Here is a 22579-nt window from a genome sequence, read left to right as displayed (position 1 = left end):
TCCATGGTACGCCCGCACTACCTTACTGACACCGTTTCCATGAAGCTCGTTAAACTAAGTAAGCCCTGCACTAATTTGACAACGAATGCTGTAGAGATATAAAGTACACTTAGCTAAGGGTTACTTAACACTAAGTGGATTTCCTTAAACCGGCCACTGATTTACAGCAGGGCCAAGATGACGAGAATAACCCTTCAAGTCGCCGAGGTGATGGCGGAAGGTGCATGTCCCGAGAAAAGTTTAGCGCCGCGGCTGAAAGTTAAAGACATTGCCTCTGCATTTCGCATAGTTCTGTCCACAAAGGAGTTCAGCATAACTATGGCTCCACAATGACCAGAACACATACAGGAACACTCCCACGGTCAGAATCACAACCAGTCCCACTATGAGAGCAGTTTTCGCCACACGATTTTGCCGAAGGTCAGAGATTTTCCGGAGATGCTCTTCCATCCTCCTCTCTTTCTCAAGGTCTCTGGTGGCCGTCTTAATTCCACATAACCAACTGAAGACCTTTCGTAAACACGTTTCGTTTTTCACTGGAAAATGCAATAACAATCTAAGCGTCAAATTTCAGCATCAAACATGACATTTGTGTACCACTGGTCGATCGAACAAGACATTTGTATACCACTAGTCGATCAAACATGTCATTTGTCTGCCACACCTCAGCCAAACTTGACATTTTGTATACCATCTAACATGACATCTGTATACCAATAGTCGATCAAACATGACATTTGTCTACCACACCTCAGCCAAACTTGACATTTTGTATACCATCTAACATGACATCTGTATACGAATAGTCGATCAAACATGACATTTGTCTACCACACCTCAACCAACATGGCATTTTGTATACCATTACACATGACATTTGTATACCACCCGGTCACGAAACATTCTTACCACTCCTTAATTAAACATGAAATGGCATATGTGCACAATTCGTTCATCAAGCATGATATTTATATACCATTCGTCAACCGATACAACGATTTCAGAGGAAAGTAGAAAACAGCAGCCTCCTGTCATTTTAATTCAAGGGCCGAAGTCGTGTAAGTGAAACATTCATGAGTGCGAGGTAAAACCCCCACCAAATCAATGAACTCAGGGCTGTTCTGTGCTTGGACACGGCGTGGCACATTTTGCTCAGCGGAGCAGTGATCCTTGATTGTTGACGAAAAAGACACCATTTGTTTTCCATATGCGTATATGAGTTAAAATGGTTAAAGGAAAACAATAGCATAAGTTCACCCACCTTCAGTCTGCACGACTGATTTGTCGATCCATTCCGGATCTCGGAAGGTCCTTATTTGGTAGTTCTTTTCCACCATAAAGACATGATCCGATCGTTCATCTGATGCAGCCATAGCCGGGTTGTCAATCCCGTGTACGTCATGATCAGCCGGCTCCCGACTTTTAGTGACGTTCTCAAATTCTGTCGTGTTCAACTCGCCCCGCCGGTCAGGGTGTCGTCTGGTCCAGAACGTTGTTCGTACCAGCTGAAACACAAGGCAAGCAGGTTTGTACAAGAGGGGTGGTGTTTGATGTTGGTCACACCCTTAAATTGTGATTGGTGCATAGTCACTTTACCCACGCCCAGCTGTCCTTCTGCTCTATCGTGTACACGACCTCCATTCCCGAACCAATTAAACCATTCAGAATTCAATTCACACTCTTTACAAGGTATGCATCGCTCTCTACGTTCGCCTGTCACAACTGCCTTCAACAGCAAATTTTATAGAGAAATCTTAAACAACGCCGTGGCCAGTGGGTTCACAGTGATGAGTAAGAAAGTTAAGTCAGAAAACACAAACAATCTGTCTCAGCGGGCACATACGCCGTAGGTAGTATGAACTGAATTCCGTCATGAGTTGGAAAGTCAATGCGTTGCTGTACATATTTTAATCTTTTAACTGATTGTGCTATCAGTCAGCGTGAGACAGTGGAAATTTTCCACATCTATGACAGGATTCACGAAGTACTCGTCGCTTTCATTGAACGTGACTACCATGACAGCCAACATTATAGGCATTACGTTGTCACGGCAGTTTCGCGCCTATAACAAGTTTCGTGAATCCGGACCAAGACGTATTCAGTACCCCCATTAGCAGTGCAATTCTGTGTATTTAGGGTGTGAAGTCTTTTTTCGCTGCCAGTCTGCCATATCTGGCGCACAAAAGCATCCTCGGTGTTAAAATGATGTATGTTTTCTCAACTTTGAGCAGGTATGAGTTTTAAAGATGAAAGTCTGAAATTCTGAGCGAGAGGACAATAGGAGATAGGTGACCATGATGCTCCGAGTAACGACCCTATGACGTTGAGGTACCCCTCCCAGCTCCTGGCATAGAAAGGTACAGACTTTGACGATTAACGTAACTCAATATTTTCATGGCTGCTTTCTCACAGGCTCAATTTTAACCATCAAGTGCTCAATCTGATAAGGCAGACTTGTACTGTAGAAAACAGCAGCCTACATTTTGTCATCTTCATTTCAGGGGCCGCCATCGTATAAGTGAATATTCTTGAGTACGGAGTAAAACACTAATCAAATCAAAACATTAATCATCTCAGGGGTGTTCATTACTAGGACACGGCGCTACATTTTCGTCAGTGAGGAATCGAGCCTTCATTCTTGTCGCAAAAAAATACCATTTGTTTTTCATATTTTTCAAAATTTTGGCACGGTATGCACTAAAGCTTATTTGACCACGGAATGTTTTGGACTGAGTTACAGTACTAAATGTTAAAATTGTCGCTTATGAAAATTTAATAAGAGTCTGAGGCCAGATCAGCTTACCAGTCCCTCTTCTGGTGGACTCGTGAGGAAACTAATGACAAGGGCGGTAACTCCTGTGAGTAAGAACAAGAACAGAGCGAAGTACATGTAGTGGAAAGGATCGATGAGAGTTTTGACGGCTTCAGGGCGTGTGTCGTGTACACCGCACTCTGACGGCTTCGGGAAGATGAGGACAATCAGCATGCGGGCAACTCCCACGACCACTGCCAACATCAGCGCCCAGAAGGCACCCTGGAAGAAGAACGTCAGTGAAAATACGGCTAAAAATACTGACAATCGAAGGGACAGAAATTCAAGGCCGATTGAATAGACCAGTTAGGACTGCAATCAGCATCACAACGTAATAATGTAATCATTTATCTGGACAGTTAGAACAACACCCTAAATGGGATAAGTTGACAAGAGGCCGTATTTTGTCCGATACGTGTGACCCTTTGCCAGCTATCACACTGTCTTCGCTGCTCTGATTTTACTCTATATGATGTTAGCCTTTTATATTGACTAGTTAAGTGCTCCATTGCGAAGAATGTGCGGACGGTTTACTTCGTTGTCATGCACGCATTAATTCGTTATTACGAAAGGATTATTTCATTATGTGGAACGGATAATTCAGTTAGATCAACGAAAATACAATCTGTCATAATTGAGGGAACGAATATGACGAAAGATTTATTGACATCTGAACTTTTGTCTGTGTAATGAACGATGTTGAAGAGTTATCCTATTTTCTCACCTTTTCGTTTACCCTAGGCACCAGAACCGCCAACAAGAAGATGGCCGCGAATGGCGGTGCCAAGTAGTTGGTGATTTCCTGTATGTAAATAAACACCTGACCACCTTGGGTTTCCTGCACGACTGGAACCCATGCTATGGCCACGCCTGCCATCACCACAACAAACACTCTACAATCGTAAAGCACAATATTCAGCATAGTTCTTCATGTACCTCCATACTAAGTTTATATCCATCACATTACAAGTCTGACCAAATGAAAGGTACTAACAAAGGTTTCATTCAGGGTCGCTAAGTTAACCATGAATTACTCACGTAAAGTAAGGTAAGCATACTCAATGTAAGGTTCCAAAAAATAAATCAAGTAATCTTCCAAAATACAAATATAAATCAGTCAGGTCAGCCCAGAGAAAATAAGCATCAATCAGCTACGTAAATGCTCAAAAATATAATCACATATCCACACAGAGATTGTTTGTGTTGTCAGACTAAGAAAGTTTTGGAAACTGCATATGATCATCCGTCCCGCGCTGCCTATCAAGATAGTGTGGCACTGTTGACAAGGAACACCCGTCTCAGTTCCGACTCAGTGGTGGAAATTTCAGTTGAGCGTCCTCTTCAGATGAGTGGCTATCTTCAGTTGGTTCGGAACGCTTCAGTTTTTCTTTGCACATGAATAAAGACAAAGTCGTGTTCAAAGAGAAACAGAACGCTTCTTAAAAATTGGAATGAGAATCGGATGGTCATGGGTTTCCACCTGGCTTTGCCTGGTTTCCCACCATGATTACGATGAAAGAAGTGAAATATTCTCGAGTACTGAATAAAACACTAATCAAATAAATAAATAAGTAAGTAAAAACACCTGACCTTCGTCCTACAAGTGAAAAATTCTTACAGACGGCCAGTCAAGTAAGCTGTAAATAAATTAATTAATAAATCAGAACCTTTCTTCAGCGACGTAGAACAGCCAACTGATCCATTATAGTAATACCTGCCCACAATGACGAGCTCTACAGAAGACGCCTTCGTCCTAAATTTCTTCCACAAATCAATGGTGAAGAGCGTGCTGGCGCTGTTAAAGATGGAATCCAGATCACTCATCAGTGCCGCGATCATCACCGCCATCATCAAGCCTCGAAATCCTGAAAATGAATAACGGTATGTGACAAAATATCATCATGCTTCACATTCATGCATAATACAATAAGAGGCATTAACTGGGGGATTGGTGGTCATCGCCGCCATCTTCAGACCTCGTAATTCTGAATCATACAGTAAGAGCCATTATTTAAAGGATTGGTAGCTGATCATTAAATTTGCAGTAAAACCAGTCATATTCAAACTTTGTATTTGAACGACAAAGAATTTGTCTATTTCATTGGAGTTTGACGTACCGGTACTCAAGAATATTTCACCTATAAGACGGCGGCCAGCATTATGTTGGGAGATACCAGATATCTGGAGAAACCCATGACCACCCCCATGTTGCTGGAAGACATTTCCTCGTGGAGAGGAATCCGCATAAGCTTCGTCTGGACTACCGCAGAGAGTGAGAGACTCCTAACCAATAACCCTAGGAGACCCCCACCCGTTTACACCCTACAGCGGGCGATAGGCCCTACTAATCATGACTCGTAGCTACCGCAGAGAGTGAGAGACTCCCAACCAATAACCCTAGGAGACCCCCACCCGTTTACACCCTACAGCGATAGGCCCTACTAATCATGACTGCAGTTTTGGGGCTTGGTTATCACAGTTTAGTATCAACATGTCAAGTATAAATAGCGAGTCACATTTAAAGAAATTATGTCAAATGATAACATGGCTGAAGATTATTATGAAGAAATCATAATATTTTCTTCATAATTCTGTCACAGTGACCCAGGAGCCTCTCACCAATGCGATTGCTGCGAATTTAAGTCAAGCTCAAACTGGTTTCCTCCCCTGTCGCACATGGGAAGGTCTGCCAGCAACATATGGATGCTCGTGTGTTGCCCCCGGGCTGTGCCAGGTTTCCTCTCACCAAAATGCTGGCTACCATCGTATAAGCCAAATAATCGGCGTAACACACCAATCAAATAAATAAATAAATATAATGAAACAAAATGCATTGTTTTAAATGAGCTGTAACAAAGAGAAAACTTAGAAAACATAATCTTTGTAAATCACAAAGGACTATGATGGGAGTACACCAAATCTTCACATGAGATTACATCACAGTACATAGTTGCTTATCTCTACATCTTACCGATAGGCATCAGCCCCAGGACGAGTTTTGGATAAGCGATGTTCGTACATCCTGAGCGACTTTCACAGATCTTGTAACAGAGATCAGGGTTCACACAACCAACCGTATCTGCGTGAACGGGACAAAAATAGAACCGGATATAAGACTAGATAGCAACAGAACCGCACCTCACACCAAATATATATGTGTGCTTATTAAAGATTGTTTCGTTCGTCAGTGAGGATGCTAACTGTATGTACTTACTCGGGAATAAAATTCGACTGATCATTCCAGGCATTACCATCAGGAAGAGAGGCAGGATTTTGATGAAGCCCGCCATAAGGCCAGCTGCCTTGGCGTGAGATATGCCTTTCGCTGCCAAAGCCCGCTGCACGATCACCTAGGAAGCAAACACAACATCGGTGTTGAGTGAAATCCCTTAGTTCTAGAATGATAACATAGTGAACTATCAATGCCGTTATACAATGACCCCAACCAGATATGTAATCTCTGCACGTGAACAATAGAATATTGTGGTGGCGCATTATAAACAAAATAGCACTCGTGAATGTCTTCATAATAGACGTCAACATTTGGTACTACCTTGATTAGTGCATACGGTATATTGACCAACCCAATGATATCATTTGGATTATGCTCTTTAATATTTATTAAATCAATGACTGATTGGCTCCTGTATATCTAAACCTTAACTGTGTATCATTTATATTATTTGAAATAAATTGGTTAGTCACTTGACAAATATCCTGGCAAGTGGGTCGAAAGCTTGTAAAACTCTTTTTCATATCCGTAGTGACGCCTCGACTACATTTTTGTTATTAAACTGACTACTGTACGATTACGAGTCTAAAGCAGTATAACATAAAGCAGTATTCGAACAATCGGCTTTAAAGTCTGCAGTAACACCGTCTCCTTAGACGACTTGATCGGGGGTGTTAAAATCGTGTTATTTGGTCGACTCATAAGCTGTGTGCTTCATTGATAAAGACTTTATAATCCTGTAGAATTGTTATCCTGTAAAGAATTATATAGTGGAGGATAACTGAACACTTAAATTAGAACTCTTGCTTTCAGAGTACAGACTCACTTGATCAGTGCACCAGTACCAGATAGAGCCTGGGGTTTGCCCGATAAGGAACCCCAACCAGGGCATGTAGTCATCATCCACAGAGCGCAGCATGCGGAACGCTTCCGGATCCGTCGCATAACATGTTTGATTTTCCACTCGTAAAGACTCATTAACCATAGCCCCCGGGTAATATTTATACAAGCCCTCCAAGCCTCCCACTTCAACGAATGCTGCAAAATCAAGCTTAAGTAAGGAAGGAACCTCGTCTCTAAAAGCAGGTTATAAAACCGCGTGTTCCACAAGAACGTTCCGGGAGAACTTCTGCGGTCGCAGTTATAGCCAACTATGACTCTTGCCGTTCTCTCTTTAAAAAAATCGGCGTCAGAGCTTTAGTCATGCACTGACAGTTTTGTTTCTTTTTAACATTTTCTTTGTATCCAGTCGCATAATCATTTATATGGAAATGAAATATTTCCCCTGCTATTCACAGTTTAGATAGTTATATTATCTCAACATTATGTTGATGTCAGCTAACTAGCGAACAATTCGATTTTAAATACTCGGAAATATCATAAAGAATTTAGTTTTTATCTTATGCCAGCCCCTAAAGTGGTACTACCCATCACATACTTCGTTACGCATACATACCGTAGCACATGAGGACAATAGCCCCTCCCACCATGAGGAATGCCTGAAGTGTATCTGTATAGATGACAGCTGTCAGTCCACCTACAAGAAACATTTGATTGGCAGACTGAATCATCTTTCTTCATTCATAATCTAAAAAGCATTCATTGATTTTTTTTTCTAAAACTACGAACTGTCAGCATGTATGCACATGGATTCACCTCACAGTGTAGAAATATTTTGGACTATAAAATATTATTGCTGATGTAATACATCCGTCCCAATGCCCACCAAAACCTCACCGCGCTTTTTTAAGTGAACTATTTTAGCACAGCTTTGAACTCTAGGCCTAAGTGAATCGAAATGGATGAAACTAACACAGCCGTTACCTGACACGGTCAACAGAGCCGTGATAACAATCAGTATAAATATGCACAGGTACAGGTTCCACTTCAAAGACTGTTGAATGAAGATGCCGCCTGTGTACAAGTCAACCTTGAACAGAAACGGTGCAAAAACATCATTATAAAACACCATGTATTTATACCATCATATTACAAAGCCCTTTTTTCACATTAACCGGCTCCGGCTCACTATCATTTTTGTAAATTGTGCATGAAAATGATTATGCATATAGTCACAATGAAAGTCATGTGATATTACTGTCGTATTCCATTTATGTAGCTGATCAATATTAGCGACCTTTCCATAAATAATCTTTCAAAATATTCGTAAACCTCATCAATGTTATTTTATCAATATCTTACAAATACACTTCACGGCACAAGAAGATCAACGCTAACGGCTAATAATCATGACTTGAACTCTGTACAACACAGAAACAACGCAAATTTTAACAGAGCGTTAATGGTGTATCTTGTCCCATCCTGTGAGTGATGTCTCATCTTGTGTACTGTGTCATCTGTTGACCCATACCGTCGTAAGATTGGATAGGTGATAGAACTGTACACTACATATAACTCGAACTTCTTAGATACTAACCGAACACTTCGTAAAGATGTACAGAACAAGGGAGAGAACTGCGAAATACACACGTAACCGGGACCCACCAAAGCGCTTGGAGAGATATTCAGGCATAGTATAAGTCTGTTAGAATCAACAACAAAAAAACAGAGTTGGTAATTAAAACATAACAAACACATGTGAAATAAGAGATTATTTGATTAAACCATGATATAGATTTGCTTCCATTTTGGAAAGAACCTGATTGCCAGCCCTAATACTTCTCCTACAGAACTGCCTTATTCTGGTGACATATCCCACGTGTATCTCTCGCCTATCCTGCGCCCATCTTGTTCAGTCATGCGCGGATGATACACTCATCTTGGCAGTATATATATGAACGGCGTATGATGTGAACATTTTCCTCACATATTGGGCCTACACGTACAACCATCCTACACGGATTTTCTTTCCACAAGCATGCAATATTTCTAATTAGCATAGGACAGTACTGTAATTCTCTATGTTTTCATCTTACAGACTTACAGTCTTTTCAATGACTTAGCTACGTGCTCTGATTGAAGCACTTACACTACTCGCCATGTACACCGGCACAAAGATCCAACACAGTAACTGAATCAGCAAGATTGCCTAAAACAGAGAAACACATAGAAATGTACACGATAGTGATACTAGCATTTCGTCATGTATGATGAACCTTTATTCAGTTAAGTTGCATTGACATTTTGAGGAAGGTGAACATTTAGGAAGTAATGAGGAAGTAATTCGCCTTTGTACATGTCAATGGTTTTGAACTGAACAACGGCTGAGCTGTTTATTCTCACGCACATTGAATTCCCAGGCCCCAACGCTGATGCCACGGGCGGCCCCAGATCCGGCCAAGCCAATGAAATGCTCGCTTCCGATGTTACTGACAAACAGGGAGGCGCCCACCTGTTAAATATAAGAAGTGCTGATCAAAACATTTCAACCGCAAATGGCAATCTTATTTCTGAATATTTTGATTATTTTCTTGTTTGCTAACTGATTTTTTCATCCACTGATTGGTTGATAAATTGAGTGTATTTGCTGCTCAATAGGCGTGCTCACCTGTAATAGGCCTGCTCACCGGTATCCAGGTCACGGAGCGCCCAGCCAGGATGTATCCGCTGACGATACCCTTGTTTGACAGGCACAGTAGTACTTACAAGTATCCAGTTCATGGAACGCCCAGTCAGGAAGTATCCACTGAGGGTGTCCTTGTTTGACAGACTCACCAGCATCGACATCATGGAGCGCGCAGCCAGAAACGTATATGTTGAGGGTGTCCTTGTTTGACATGCAGTAGGTTCAGCACTCACCTGTATCCAGATCATGGTATTCCCAGCCAAAAAGTATCTGCTGACGGTACCCTTGTTTGACAGAGCAGTACTCGCCGGTATCCAGATCATGGAACGCCCAGTCAGGAAGTATCCGCTGAGGGTGTCCTTTTTCACAGACACAGTAGTACTCACCGGTATCCAGTTCATGGAACGCCCAGCCAGGAAGTATCCACTGAGGGTGCCCTTGCTTGATCTCCACATCGCCTGAAACAAAAATCACATTCTTCAAGACTGTTCCAGTTGCATGTCTTTTGACAAATCAAGTACACGTGTGCTGTTCTATCATGGCAAGACATGACACTGTCCTAGACATAACGGTAATACTACAACAGTGCATGCTAGTAACTATGCAAGTAAACGGCGCTTGAAACTTGCATTTCAGGCTTAAGTTAATATCATGGGAAGTAACTATTCCTACCCAAAGGGATATTTATTTATTTATTTATTTATTTATTTATTTATTTATTTATTTATTTATTTATTTATTTATTTATTATTTATTTATTTGTTTGTTTGTTTGTTTTATTATTTATTACGCTGTAAATAGTAATATTGCACTTGCATAATAATGGCCAGTTTCATGGATGTGGGGAATGCGGAGAACAGAAAAAGCCAAGCAACCTGGCGAGGTATGCCTGACAACCCTGAGTAAACACCGCACAGGACCAGGTGCGCCTGACAACCCTGAGTAAACACCCCACCTGACCAGGTATGCCTTACAACCCTGAGTAAACACCACACCTGACCAGGTATGCCTGACAACAGTGAATGAACACCGCACATGACCAGGCATGCCTGACAACCCTGAGTAAACACCCCACCTGACCAGGTATGTCTGACAACCCTGAGTAAACACCGCACTTGGTCAGGTATGCCTGACAACCCTGAGTAAACACCGCACCTGGTCAGATATGCCTTACAACCCCGAGTAAACACCGCACATAGTCAACCACGAGTAAACACCGCACCTGGCCAGGTATGTCTGACAACCCTGAGTAAACACTGCACTTGGTCAAGTATGCCTGTCAACCCTGAGTAAACACCCCACCTGGTCAGGTATGCCTGTCAACCACGAGTAAACACCGCACCTGGCCAGGTATGACTAACAACCTTGAGTAAACACAGCACATGACCAGCACATGACGAGGTATGCCAGGCAACCCTGAGTAAACACCACACATAACCAGGTATGCCTGGCAACCTTAAGTAAACACCACACATAATCAGGTATGCCTGAAAGCCCTGAGTAAACACTGCACCTGGTCAGGTATGCCTGACAACCCTGACGTTGTCATGGAAACGATAAACAAGGGTGTCTATTTATTAGCGGCTTGATGTATATATCAAGCCAGACATCAAAAACATTTATGATGGCATTGACAGGATGTGAAGATTATGGAACTGTACATGTAAAGAACAGGTGAAGTTGTACATGTAAAGAACACGTGAAGTTGTAGCAATGCTTTTAGGTCTTAACGTATTATGGACCTTGAAACTGATAGTCCTGAATCGGTTACCGTACCCTGCTTGCCGTCACTTGAATTGATACCCTAGAGTGCACCGTCGTAACGAGAGAAGTGTTAGAGTAGGTCAATGATATCAACCTTGCCTCATGCGGTATAACTGCAAGTTTTATGAGCGGCACAGAGGCATTGCCGAAGTACCTATCCTTTAAGGCTTCATTTTGGAAGAGTAAGATCCGGCTTGGGCGTCGAGCGCAGCGTAAGAGGAGAACATTCGCCTATAACCCGGAATCTCCTCCAAATCCCGACATTGGTCATACAGAACAAAGTAGAAAGCACGCTAGGTGTGCTATCATCCGTCCCAGCACACTACAGGCAAAGGATAATTACTCTGCAATTTCATCATATATGTCAATAATGAAGAATCGTGTAAAGAATTCCTGAATCGGGATCCCGACCTTGGTCACAATGAAAATGAACGGATTGGTCCTTAGTCCAGGGGCAACCTGTGCTCAAAATTTCATTCAACTTCCTGCCTAACTTGTAGCTAATTAACAATTATCCTCAAAACCAGTGCGGCGACGACAGTGTGATACTTGACAAAAGTCACGCCTAACTGATGAAATCCACCCTCTTGTCAGTTTACCAGGAAGGACACTCATGCCAACTGTTCATGCAAGGGCCCAAAAACAGCAACTCACATCCCATCCCTTTTGTGTATGACAAAAACGTTTTGAACACAGGCGTTAAACATCAATCTATCAATAAAATATGGATACCAGTTTTATAGATCAATGCACCAAAACAATCCAAAGACATACTTACAAATATGCCCACAATGATGACGCAGACGAAATAAGCGACGACCACACCAATGTCAGCGGCTTCCAAACGAGTGCTCTCGTGGTGCTCCAATTCATTAAAATCCGCCATGGTAAAAAGTGGCTGAAAAATAAAACCTGTCAATAGAGTCATGTGACAACAATCACAATGTTCCATATTTTGTTTGATAATGTAAGCGTTAAGTCCAGTATTCACTTGACCTAATGTATTGCACTCGCAACTCTGTAAAGTATGTAGTATTGAATATGACCATGAGGGGAAAGCTTTTTGGAACACCATTATCAGCCCAACAAATTTTCTCTTTGTCCGGACTTCGTGGGCAAACGGGTTCCCTTTCTTGCATTTAAGCATGTCTTCATCTCATCTGTCGCTGAACAGCAAGAAAACACCTATTAATTTACCTACCTAATTCGTAATTAACGGAATTCTGAATGTATGCATTTTTGTTACAATTAAACAACTTGGAGGTAAAAAGCCATCTGTCGGTCTGAGAAGCTACTACTCTGGTTATCTTGTGTCGAAAACCACAAATCATCCACATCACAAATAAGAATGAATTAAGAAAACCAGTGACCATATAGTAGATCCTTGATGGGGGGCCAGGCTCAGTACGCTCAGGCCTAGAGACCATCCTGCTTAAATTAACATGAACATATCTATAGTTAGTACAAATTAAATTCCCAAATATATCAACTGTTCATGGAAGACATGCAATAATCTCTTCAATATCTTTTGTCTTGAGGATTCAATAGAGAAAAAGTGCATAAAACCTACACTACATATAGTTCCTATAGTATACATGCATGACATGAACGAAAAAGTCAGACTCTCCTTGTTACGCGCATATACCGTCTCTCATTAAAATCTTTTCATTAAAATCCAAAAGTCATGTTACCGAATCAGACAAAAAGTTACGGGCTACAACTTTAAATACTACCCTGAACCTTAAGTTTTGTGAATTTCTAACAGATGGTTGTCGCTACAAACGTGAAATAGTTTTGTCGGGAATAGTAATAACCCTAAGGATTTCAACAGGGTTTCAGACCGAAAGGTTGTTACACTGAATAACATTTGAGATATACAAAATGTGGGAAACAAAAGTCAAATATAATATTATAAAAGATTTATCAATTCCTGTAATTCCTGACTGAAGTAAGATTCAACTTCCGAAGTTATTGAGCGGACATAGCTATAGCAAACTGTTTTAGTATTTAATCTCTTATTATACATATGTACAGAATAACTGCGCATTCACATGTCCAAATGCTTTTGAATAAGTATGTATAGTTTTTCTGTTTTCAGTGCAAACGATGAGGTACAGGTCTGAGATGTGCTATATTCAAGGTTACGTGTAGATACAGAAATAGACAGGAAATCCCGTTGTAGCTGCAAACAAAGAATTTAGTTTATTTATTCGTTTATTTATTTATTTATATGACTGGTATCAAAGGCTTCCATCCAAAATTTTATATCCTTGCCTCTTTACGACGAGATCCTCAACTGCTCAGACCTGCCCCGATTACTCAGCTGGTAGAGCGTCCGCATTGGGGGTTGGGGGGTTGGGGGGTTGGGGGGGGGGGGGTTAGATCCAGGGTCAACCCTGGGTCGGGTCACTCCTAAGACCTGAACGCGGAAGTTGTAGCTTCCTCGCTTGGCGCTCAGCATTTAGGGGATAGTGCAACGACTAGTGACCCGCATCAGCATAATGACTCGGGCGGGCCGCTCACTTGCTTTCGGTAAATCGTCTCATTGAATCAGCACTAGATAAAAGAGCGGTGGAAATCCGTCCTGCAACAAGGAGGCACATTACACGTACACATTACAATCCTAACCACTCACTCACTCAACTGCTCAGCTGCATCATGTCCTGCCACAAAACGAATGGCACGCATGTATGTAGTCTTACACGTGCCTTCAACAGACAGGCAAGCAAATATAGACAGGGAGAGTGTGACAACAGACTATGCTCTGCACAGGTAAATAGCAAGAGCTATTCGTAAAGTCACGTCACAATACCCGCATCGACATATACAAGTAGTTTACTTATCTACCTATGGGTGAAAAGTAATCATTGTCTAAGGAACAGTTATTTCACCCAGTAATTCGGGGGGGGGGGGGAGGGGCTCAATGCTGTTTTTCAAGAAAAACTACTTAATGGATGGTATCTAAGCAGTGCATGGTGACCAACGTTCACATTGGTGAGCCATATACATGGGACGTAGTGTATATGCGCTGGTAATCAAACTAACCACACAGGGTGAGCAGTGCACACATTGGTAACCACTGACTGTAAATCAACCATATACATGGTACGTAGTGTATATACGCTGGTAATCAAACTAACCACACAGGGTGAGCAGTGCACACATTGGTAACCACTGACTGTAAATCAGCCATATACGCAGTACGTAGTGTGTATGCACTGGTAACCAAACTAGCTTATACAGGGTGAGCAGTGCACATATTGGTAACCAATGACTGTAAATCAGCCATATACGCAGTACGTAGTGTGTATGCACTGGTAACCAAACTAGCTTATACAGGGTGAGCAGTGCACATATTGGTAACCAATGACTGTAAATCAGCCATATACGCAGTACGTAGTGTGTATGCACTGGTAACCAAACTAGCTTATACAGGGTGAGCAGTGCACATATTGGTAACCACTGACTGTAAATCAGCCATATACGCAGTACGTAGTGTGTATACACTGGTAACCAAACTAGCTTATACAGGGTGGGCAGTGCACACATTGGTAACTACTGATGATAAGCCAGCCATATACATGGTAAGCAGTGTGTATACACAGGTAACCAAACTAACTGGTAGCCTACAGGGTGACCAGTGTATATTCATTGGTATTCGTTTATTTATTTATTTTATTTATTTATTTGGTGTTTCAGGCCGTACTCAATAATATTTCACCTATACGACAGCGACCTAGAAGATGGGAGAAACCGGGCAGACATGTCAGAGCCCGGGGAAAACCCACGACCATCCGTTGCTGACAAACCTTCCCACGTACGACCGCAGAGGAAACCGACATTAGCTGGGCTTGAACCCACACTGACCGCATTGGTGAGACGGTGAGTAGTTTGTACATTGGTAATCATTTACTCAAGAATGGAGGTTGAGAAACAGGCAAAATAATGAGGAATAATAATGCATAAACCTATTTATAAGGTTGAAGCGTGTGATTAGACACACGAAAACTTCTTAAGTGGGTTATAATGCTCTTAGGCAACGAGAAAAGTTGCGAAAAAGTGATCTACGGTTTTATGAATGTGCCCTCTGATGTTTAGCAGAAAACTGATCGCCGTGGAGTTCAGATATCGGAGGCATCGTCTAATGCGACATACTCGCCGTATTGTGAGCAAATCCTTTTCTATTTTAGAGTGGTGTCAACAGTCCAAAATGCCGGGATTAATATATACACTTTCCGGACATGATTTGGGCTAATTATATGTACATGCATAATGTCTGTTTTGGGCAGGGCACGAGTCACATACCGTCAACTGATACTGTTTCTAATGCAAGCACTGTTTTCACGATGTGCTACAGGTGACACTATGAGACGGTGTTGCACAAAACATCAATCTTCTTTGTCTAGCACACTATGCTTACAGTTTACATGTATTTCTCTCGTCTTTCAAAGAAAACGGAGTTTGTGTCGCCCGGAAAACCTGTCGGTTGTTTTGTATATTACATTTGATATCAGACTACGCAAATAAATTCGGAAGGAGTTAATTGCTTTTGACAGTAAAAGATGCTTTGTGCTATCCATCGATGCGTAGTATGTTCACGAGGCCTTCGTGGCCTTGTGATTAAGTGCTAGCGCAGGACAATGACCCAGGAGCCTCTCTCCAATGCGACCGTTGTGAGTTCAAGTCCAGCTCATGCTGGCTTTCTCTCCAGGGGAATGTCTGTCAGAAACCTGCGGATGATTGTGGATGTCTGCCCAGTTTCCTCCCACAATAACGCTATCCACCGTCATATAAAATAGTGAAATATTCTTGAATATGGCGTGAAACTCCATTCGAATAAAAAGATACATATTATGTTGCCTACATATGTATATATATCAGGTATACATCGGCAAATAAAGAAATGGGTGCATTTTTTGCTCCTGTTAACCATTATAAGAAACCTGTATAGGTGCTTACCTGTACTGCACAGTATTAGAAAACGCACCTGCGACTGTGAGTGTGTCGATATGCAGCGTGGACTGGACGTCTTTAGGTAGCACGGACTGGAGGTACAAGTGCCGGAACAACCACGAGGCACACTGCGGTTAAGTTATTCCCTGTGTTTACGATCACGTCATAGTACAATGTAACATAGTGTAAACACATTTTCAAAAGGCTGGGTCAAGGTGTCTACACAGCTAGTGCAGGTAAGATGATGTCAAGGGATTGAAAAGGACTAAGTGCAACCCACGGACAATGACCCTGTTGTGTATGTCCCAGTTGTAGATGTATATATGTAACGAAACCAAACTTCAAACACAAACAAGAGACTGTTAAGCAGTGATCTTACCTGTGTGCCTACCTATTCGTCTCGCCTGCCCGGTGTATATTCCCACCGCTCACCTTCCCTCAATGTCTGTTACATTCTTTCGCTAAGCGGTTACACTAAAGATACACAATTGATACGACTGCTTATATGTATGTACCAGCATGCGCTTGTGCAAGAAGGATTAAATTTATCGTCATGCCCGAGTACACACGAGTCTTATGTGGATGTAGATATTCACTACTTCTTGACCATGGAGTTTAAATTCGCCAAACCTGTCATGTTAATGCAGAATAGTCGTTGACAGTAGACGACCTACACACAGAGACCGTGTGAACTAAGATAAACAAGATAAGAATACCTACTTGCTCTGAAAAGACATTTCAAGACACCATAAATATCTCTATACCCAAGGAAGGGTGAAGGAGGTGTGTGTGTTTATGTTGGGAAGAGGGGGGGGCCGTTTTGGGTGCAAGAATGTCGACGAGAGAAGTAAGGCAATTAACGTTACACAAAGTTTAGCATTCTCAGTACATCGTGCGCTATAGATATACTGAACAAAACCTCTTGTGTGTGTGGGGGGGGGGGGGATTTTAACTTAAGGTGGTCACTGCAAGGCAGAAGTGTGTAATATTTACAAATATAACCACTGTGGGCACAAGTGGAAACGCCAAATAGCCCAGAGGAATCCACACAAAACCCATACAGATCTGAGAAGAAACCGAAAGGAGAATACAGTAAACCACTGCATTTCGCTAGCTTCTTGACTGGCCTCCTCACTTGGCACATTCACTAAAAAAAACACGACTTTGGTACATCTACACCAGTTTGTATCATCATATGAGAGTACATGTTTTCGGACTTTGTGGCATCAAATCAGATCGTCAGCCTCGAATATCTTCTAGTTCCTCGTGACACCAACGGAAACTGTTGCGGCCTTCCACTTGGTATGCTCTCTGTCGTATCTTAAATGAATGTTTGTATGAGAATGGCCGACATTGGGGGGTTTTTTTTGTTTGTTTGTTTTGGTTTTGGTTTATGTCGGATTTGATGATTAAGATTAACATCTTCGATTGTACAATACATCGCGTCATGTCTGAACAAAGAACAAACAGAATTTGTTCAATGCATCACGCATTCTAACACTTCTCAAAACTGACAGAAAGGACAATAAATGTATTGCCTGGGAAGACGGTAGCTCTATACATGCGGGGGATGTTTGTGCTCTGGAATATACCTGCTAGGTTTCATTGATAATATTAAACCACATTTATGTAATTGAAAGAGGAGAAATACAATAAAATGAAGGGAATGCATAAATACGTGTCACCCTAAATTAAAGTACGGGAGAAGAGTTAACCTGACAATATCCATCGCTTCCACAGGCCACACAAATCGTACAATACCGGTACTGAACAACGTGGACAATCTGACAGAAGTGAAACGGCTAAACAAGACAGTTAGTCAATGTCCCAGTATTAACAGCCAGTTTACTTTTTATTTTTTTCTTATTGCTTTGTTGGGGCTTTTTTTAGGAATTTTTATGTAACGTGTGTAAACTTTGCCAATCAACTTGGCGCTCGCGTATTCGAAAGAAGAGCTGAAGAGACACTTAAACAAAGCTCCAGTTTCTAGAAAACCTTCCTTGTCTTTCTCGACACTGAGCGTGACTGTGCTGATTACTATTTACTGAGTCTCATAAGAGGTTTGTTAATGGCGCCTCCACAATCGTTCGTCTTTCTTGACGTACACCGGCCAGGGTAGCCAATACTGTATGCCTTACCTGGACATGGTTGTCACGCCATCCATGATTCTGGAGAAGTCTTACCGAGGAAACAACGTGAACTCGCCAAAACCCTGAGGAAATCAGACACAGTCTGCTGAGAAGCAACCACGCCATCCATGATTCTGGAGAAGTCTTACCGAGGAAACAACCTGAACTCGCCAAAACCCTGAGGAAATCAGACACAGTCTGCTGAGAAGCAACCACGCCATCCATGATTCTGGAGAAGTCTTACCGAGGAAACAACGTGAACTCGCCAAAACCCTGAGGAAATCAGACACAGTCTGCTGAGAAGCAACCACGCCATCCATGATTCTGGAGAAGTCTTACCGAGGAAACAACGTGAACTCGCCAAAACCCTGAGGAAATCAGACACAATCTGCTGAGAAGCAACCAGGCCATCCATGATTCTGGAGAAGTCTTACCGAGGAAACAACGTGAACTCGCCAAAACCCTGAGGAAATCAGACACAATCTGCTGAGAAGCAACCAGGCCATCCATGATTCTGGAGAAGTCTTACCGAGGAAACAACGTGAACTCGCCAAAACCCTGAGGAAATCAGACACAGTCTGCTGAGAAGCAACCAGGCCATCCATGATTCTGGAGAAGTCTTACCGAGGAAACAACGTGAACTCGCCAAAACCCTGAGGAAATCAGACACAGTCTGCTGAGAAGCAACCAGGCCATCCATGATTCTGGAGAAGTCTTACCGAGGAAACAACCTGAACTCGCCAAAACCCTGAGGAAATCAGACACAGTCTGCTGAGAAGCAGCCAGGCCATCCATGATTCTGGAGAAGTCTTACCGAGGAAACAACGTGAACTCGCCAAAACCCTGAGGAAATCAGACACAGTCTGCTGAGAAGCAACCACGCCATCCATGATTCTGGAGAAGTCTTACCGAGGAAACAACGTGAACTCGCCAAAACCCTGAGGAAATCAGACACAATCTGCTGAGAAGCAACCAGGCCATCCATGATTCTGGAGAAGTCTTACCGAGGAAACAACGTGAACTCGCCAAAACCCTGAGGAAATCAGACACAGTCTGCTGAGAAGCAGCCAGGCCATCCATGATTCTGGAGAAGTCTTACCGAGGAAACAACCTGAACTCGCCAAAACCCTGAGGAAATCAGACACAGTCTGCTGAGAAGCAACCAGGCCATCCATGATTCTGGAGAAGTCTTACCGAGGAAACAACCTGAACTCGCCAAAACCCTGAGGAAATCAGACACAGTCTGCCGAGAAGCAACCAGGCCATCCATGATTCTGGAGAAGTCTTACCGAGGAAACAACGTGAACTCGCCAAAACCCTGAGGAAATCAGACACAGTCTGCTGAGAAGCAACCACGCCATCCATGATTCTGGAGAAGTCTTACCGAGGAAACAACCTGAACTCGCCAAAACCCTGAGGAAATCAGACACAGTCTGCTGAGAAGCAACCACGCCATCCATGATTCTGGAGAAGTCTTACCGAGGAAACAACCTGAACTCGCCAAAACCCTGAGGAAATCAGACACAGTCTGCTGAGAAGCAACCACGCCATCCATGATTCTGGAGAAGTCTTACCGAGGAAACAACGTGAACTCGCCAAAACCCTGAGGAAATCAGACACAATCTGCTGAGAAGCAACCAGGCCATCCATGATTCTGGAGAAGTCTTACCGAGGAAACAACGTGAACTCGCCAAAACCCTGAGGAAATCAGACACAGTCTGCTGAGAAGCAACCAGGCCATCCATGATTCTGGAGAAGTCTTACCGAGGAAACAACGTGAACTCGCCAAAACCCTGAGGAAATCAGACACAGTCTGCTGAGAAGCAACCACGCCATCCATGATTCTGGAGAAGTCTTACCGAGGAAACAACGTGAACTCGCCAAAACCCTGAGGAAATCAGACACAGTCTGCTGAGAAGCAACCACGCCATCCATGATTCTGGAGAAGTCTTACCGAGGAAACAACGTGAACTCGCCAAAACGCTGAGGAAATCAGACACAGTCTGCTGAGAAGCAACCACGCCATCCATGATTCTGGAGAAGTCTTACCGAGGAAACAACGTGAACTCGCCAGAACCCTGAGGAAATCAGACACAGTCTGCTGAGAAGCAACCACGCCATCCATGATTCTGGAGAAGTCTTACCGAGGAAACAACGTGAACTCGCCAAAACCCTGAGGAAATCAGACACAATCTGCTGAGAAGCAACCACGCCATCCATGATTCTGGAGAAGTCTTACCGAGGAAACAACGTGAACTCGCCAGAACCCTGAGGAAATCAGACACAGTCTGCTGAGAAGCAACCACGCCATCTATGATCCTGGGAAAATCCCCCAGGACATCAGACAGAGCTTCCATGGTGAGAAACTATTTCGCCTTCCAGTGATTCTGAGAAACCCGTCCCGGGGAACAACCGCCAACTTGTCAAAGCCTTGAAGAAATCAGACAGAGCCTGCGTGGTGAGAAACTACCTCCCCTTCTAATGAGAAACCCGCGACACGGGACAACGGACAACTCCACCAACTCGCCAAAGACAGAGCTTACATGCTGTGAAACAACCGCACCTTTCTATGTTTCTGAGAAAGCCGTACCGAGGAATATCCACAAACTCGCCAAAACCCAGGGGAAATTTAACAGTGTCAGCATAGTAAGAAACAATCTCGCCTTCCAATCATCAGGTATATAGCACTTACCCAACGGCGCCCAGCATTACGGTCGGCGCAAATCGGCCACAACCCGCCAACAGGAGCTGGTCACTGTGCTGCGCTCGAACTCTAACCAATCGCCACGGAGGCCCACAAACCGTGAGATAAATGTTATGTCTTGAAACTAGTGCATGCAGCTCAGTAGCAGCATGAGAAACCCGCGCAGCTTGTTATGAACCCTATCATTGGTTTAATTTCTGACAAATCCTTCAGCACACAAATGCCTCAGTATTCCCTGGCGCATATACATGTACCTACTAGTTCAGTGGTTCTAAAGTAAGTAGTGAAGAAAACCCAATTACTAACAATGTCAGAAATAGAATTTAGCTCAGTTCACCCGTTGCGAATACTACCGTGTTAAAAAATATAGTAATAAAGCACTACCGTTCCGTAAATCGGCACCTTCATTTTGCACTAGCGTATGTCAATCTTTGGCCTTAATGACAATGTATATGTTTTCAGCAAAATTGACGCTTTTTGTTGAGTGGTTGATTTTTTAATTTGATTGATTGGTGTTTTACGGACAAAGCCCGTGGGAAACCCACGATCATCCACTCGCAGACCTTTCCACGTACTATCGGTGAGGAAGCCAGCATGAGCTGAACTCACAGCGACCGCCGTGTACCGCTCATTCTCACCGAGGCCTTAACAGGCCTATGACCGTGGGAGCTGGAAAATTTAGAAACAGTCTGTCCAAGGGTAGAAACGAACTCACACCTCGGGTGCCAGTTGTGTGAAGGCGCGTGCCAGCTGTGTGAAGGCGAGCACCTGCCTCAGTACTATGCCTCCTCTAAATTTCAGGTATACACAGTCGATATCCTTGCTACTGGCGTGCAAACACTTCTGACCACATTATGGGCAAGACATCGTCGGTTCTCAACATTGTCCGTGGCTAGATTACATAAATCACAGAGACAGAGGTGTTAAACATATAATAAACGACTTTTAATTGAAACAGTCACTGTCAATATTTACACAAGGTACTGTTATTTCATACAAACATATACATAGACTTTTTATATATAGATTTTATAACTTAATGCACTGAGCGGGGAGGGTCTCGTCTTCCTCCTCCTCCTCATCATATACACTCTGGATTACACCATGACTATTTATGCTAACCCCCTAAACACATTAGCAGACAAAACAAGATTTAACTTCTACACATAATCCGTTCTGTTACACCAGTAAAATATACGTCCAAACCAATCACACCAGATGGCGACAAAAAAAAAAAAAAAAAAAAATAATAATAATAATAATACAAGAGCCACGACTTGAATCTCACGTAATATTAAGAAAAAATTCTATATCAAACCTTCAAACACATCTGCTGAATGCTCTGCAAAAGGTAGCCCGTCTTTGTCGTCATTTTTATTTTTATTTTTTTGTATTATAAAGTTCCGTTTTCTCAAAAGATGCTCTCTGTGTTGAACCATAAAAAAGATCCATGCGAAAT

General features: G+C 42.7%; 1 protein-coding gene across 1 annotated transcript in view; it reads right to left on the bottom strand.

Annotated features, from left to right (window-relative positions):
* LOC135474791 (uncharacterized) overlaps positions 1-16422 on the bottom strand; it is a 49187-nt gene extending 32765 nt beyond the window's left edge. The window contains exons 1-12 of the mRNA XM_064754387.1: positions 16294-16422; positions 12113-12232; positions 9957-10028; positions 9292-9396; positions 9034-9093; positions 8482-8586; positions 7869-7974; positions 7501-7581; positions 6871-7082; positions 6027-6162; positions 5784-5891; positions 4527-4677 (exon numbers count right to left, since the gene is read on the bottom strand). Coding sequence (XP_064610457.1) covers positions 4527-4677; positions 5784-5891; positions 6027-6162; positions 6871-7082; positions 7501-7581; positions 7869-7974; positions 8482-8586; positions 9034-9093; positions 9292-9396; positions 9957-10028; positions 12113-12220 — 1244 coding nt within the window. The 5' untranslated portion in view covers positions 12221-12232; positions 16294-16422. The remainder of the gene's footprint in view (positions 1-4526; positions 4678-5783; positions 5892-6026; positions 6163-6870; positions 7083-7500; positions 7582-7868; positions 7975-8481; positions 8587-9033; positions 9094-9291; positions 9397-9956; positions 10029-12112; positions 12233-16293) is intronic.
* Positions 16423-22579: the final 6157 nt, after the last annotated feature.

This window comes from Liolophura sinensis, chromosome 9, assembly GCF_032854445.1.
Source record: "Liolophura sinensis isolate JHLJ2023 chromosome 9, CUHK_Ljap_v2, whole genome shotgun sequence".
Lineage (NCBI taxonomy): Eukaryota > Metazoa > Mollusca > Polyplacophora > Chitonida > Chitonidae > Liolophura > Liolophura sinensis.
This window is presented reverse-complemented; position numbering and strand designations above follow the sequence as displayed.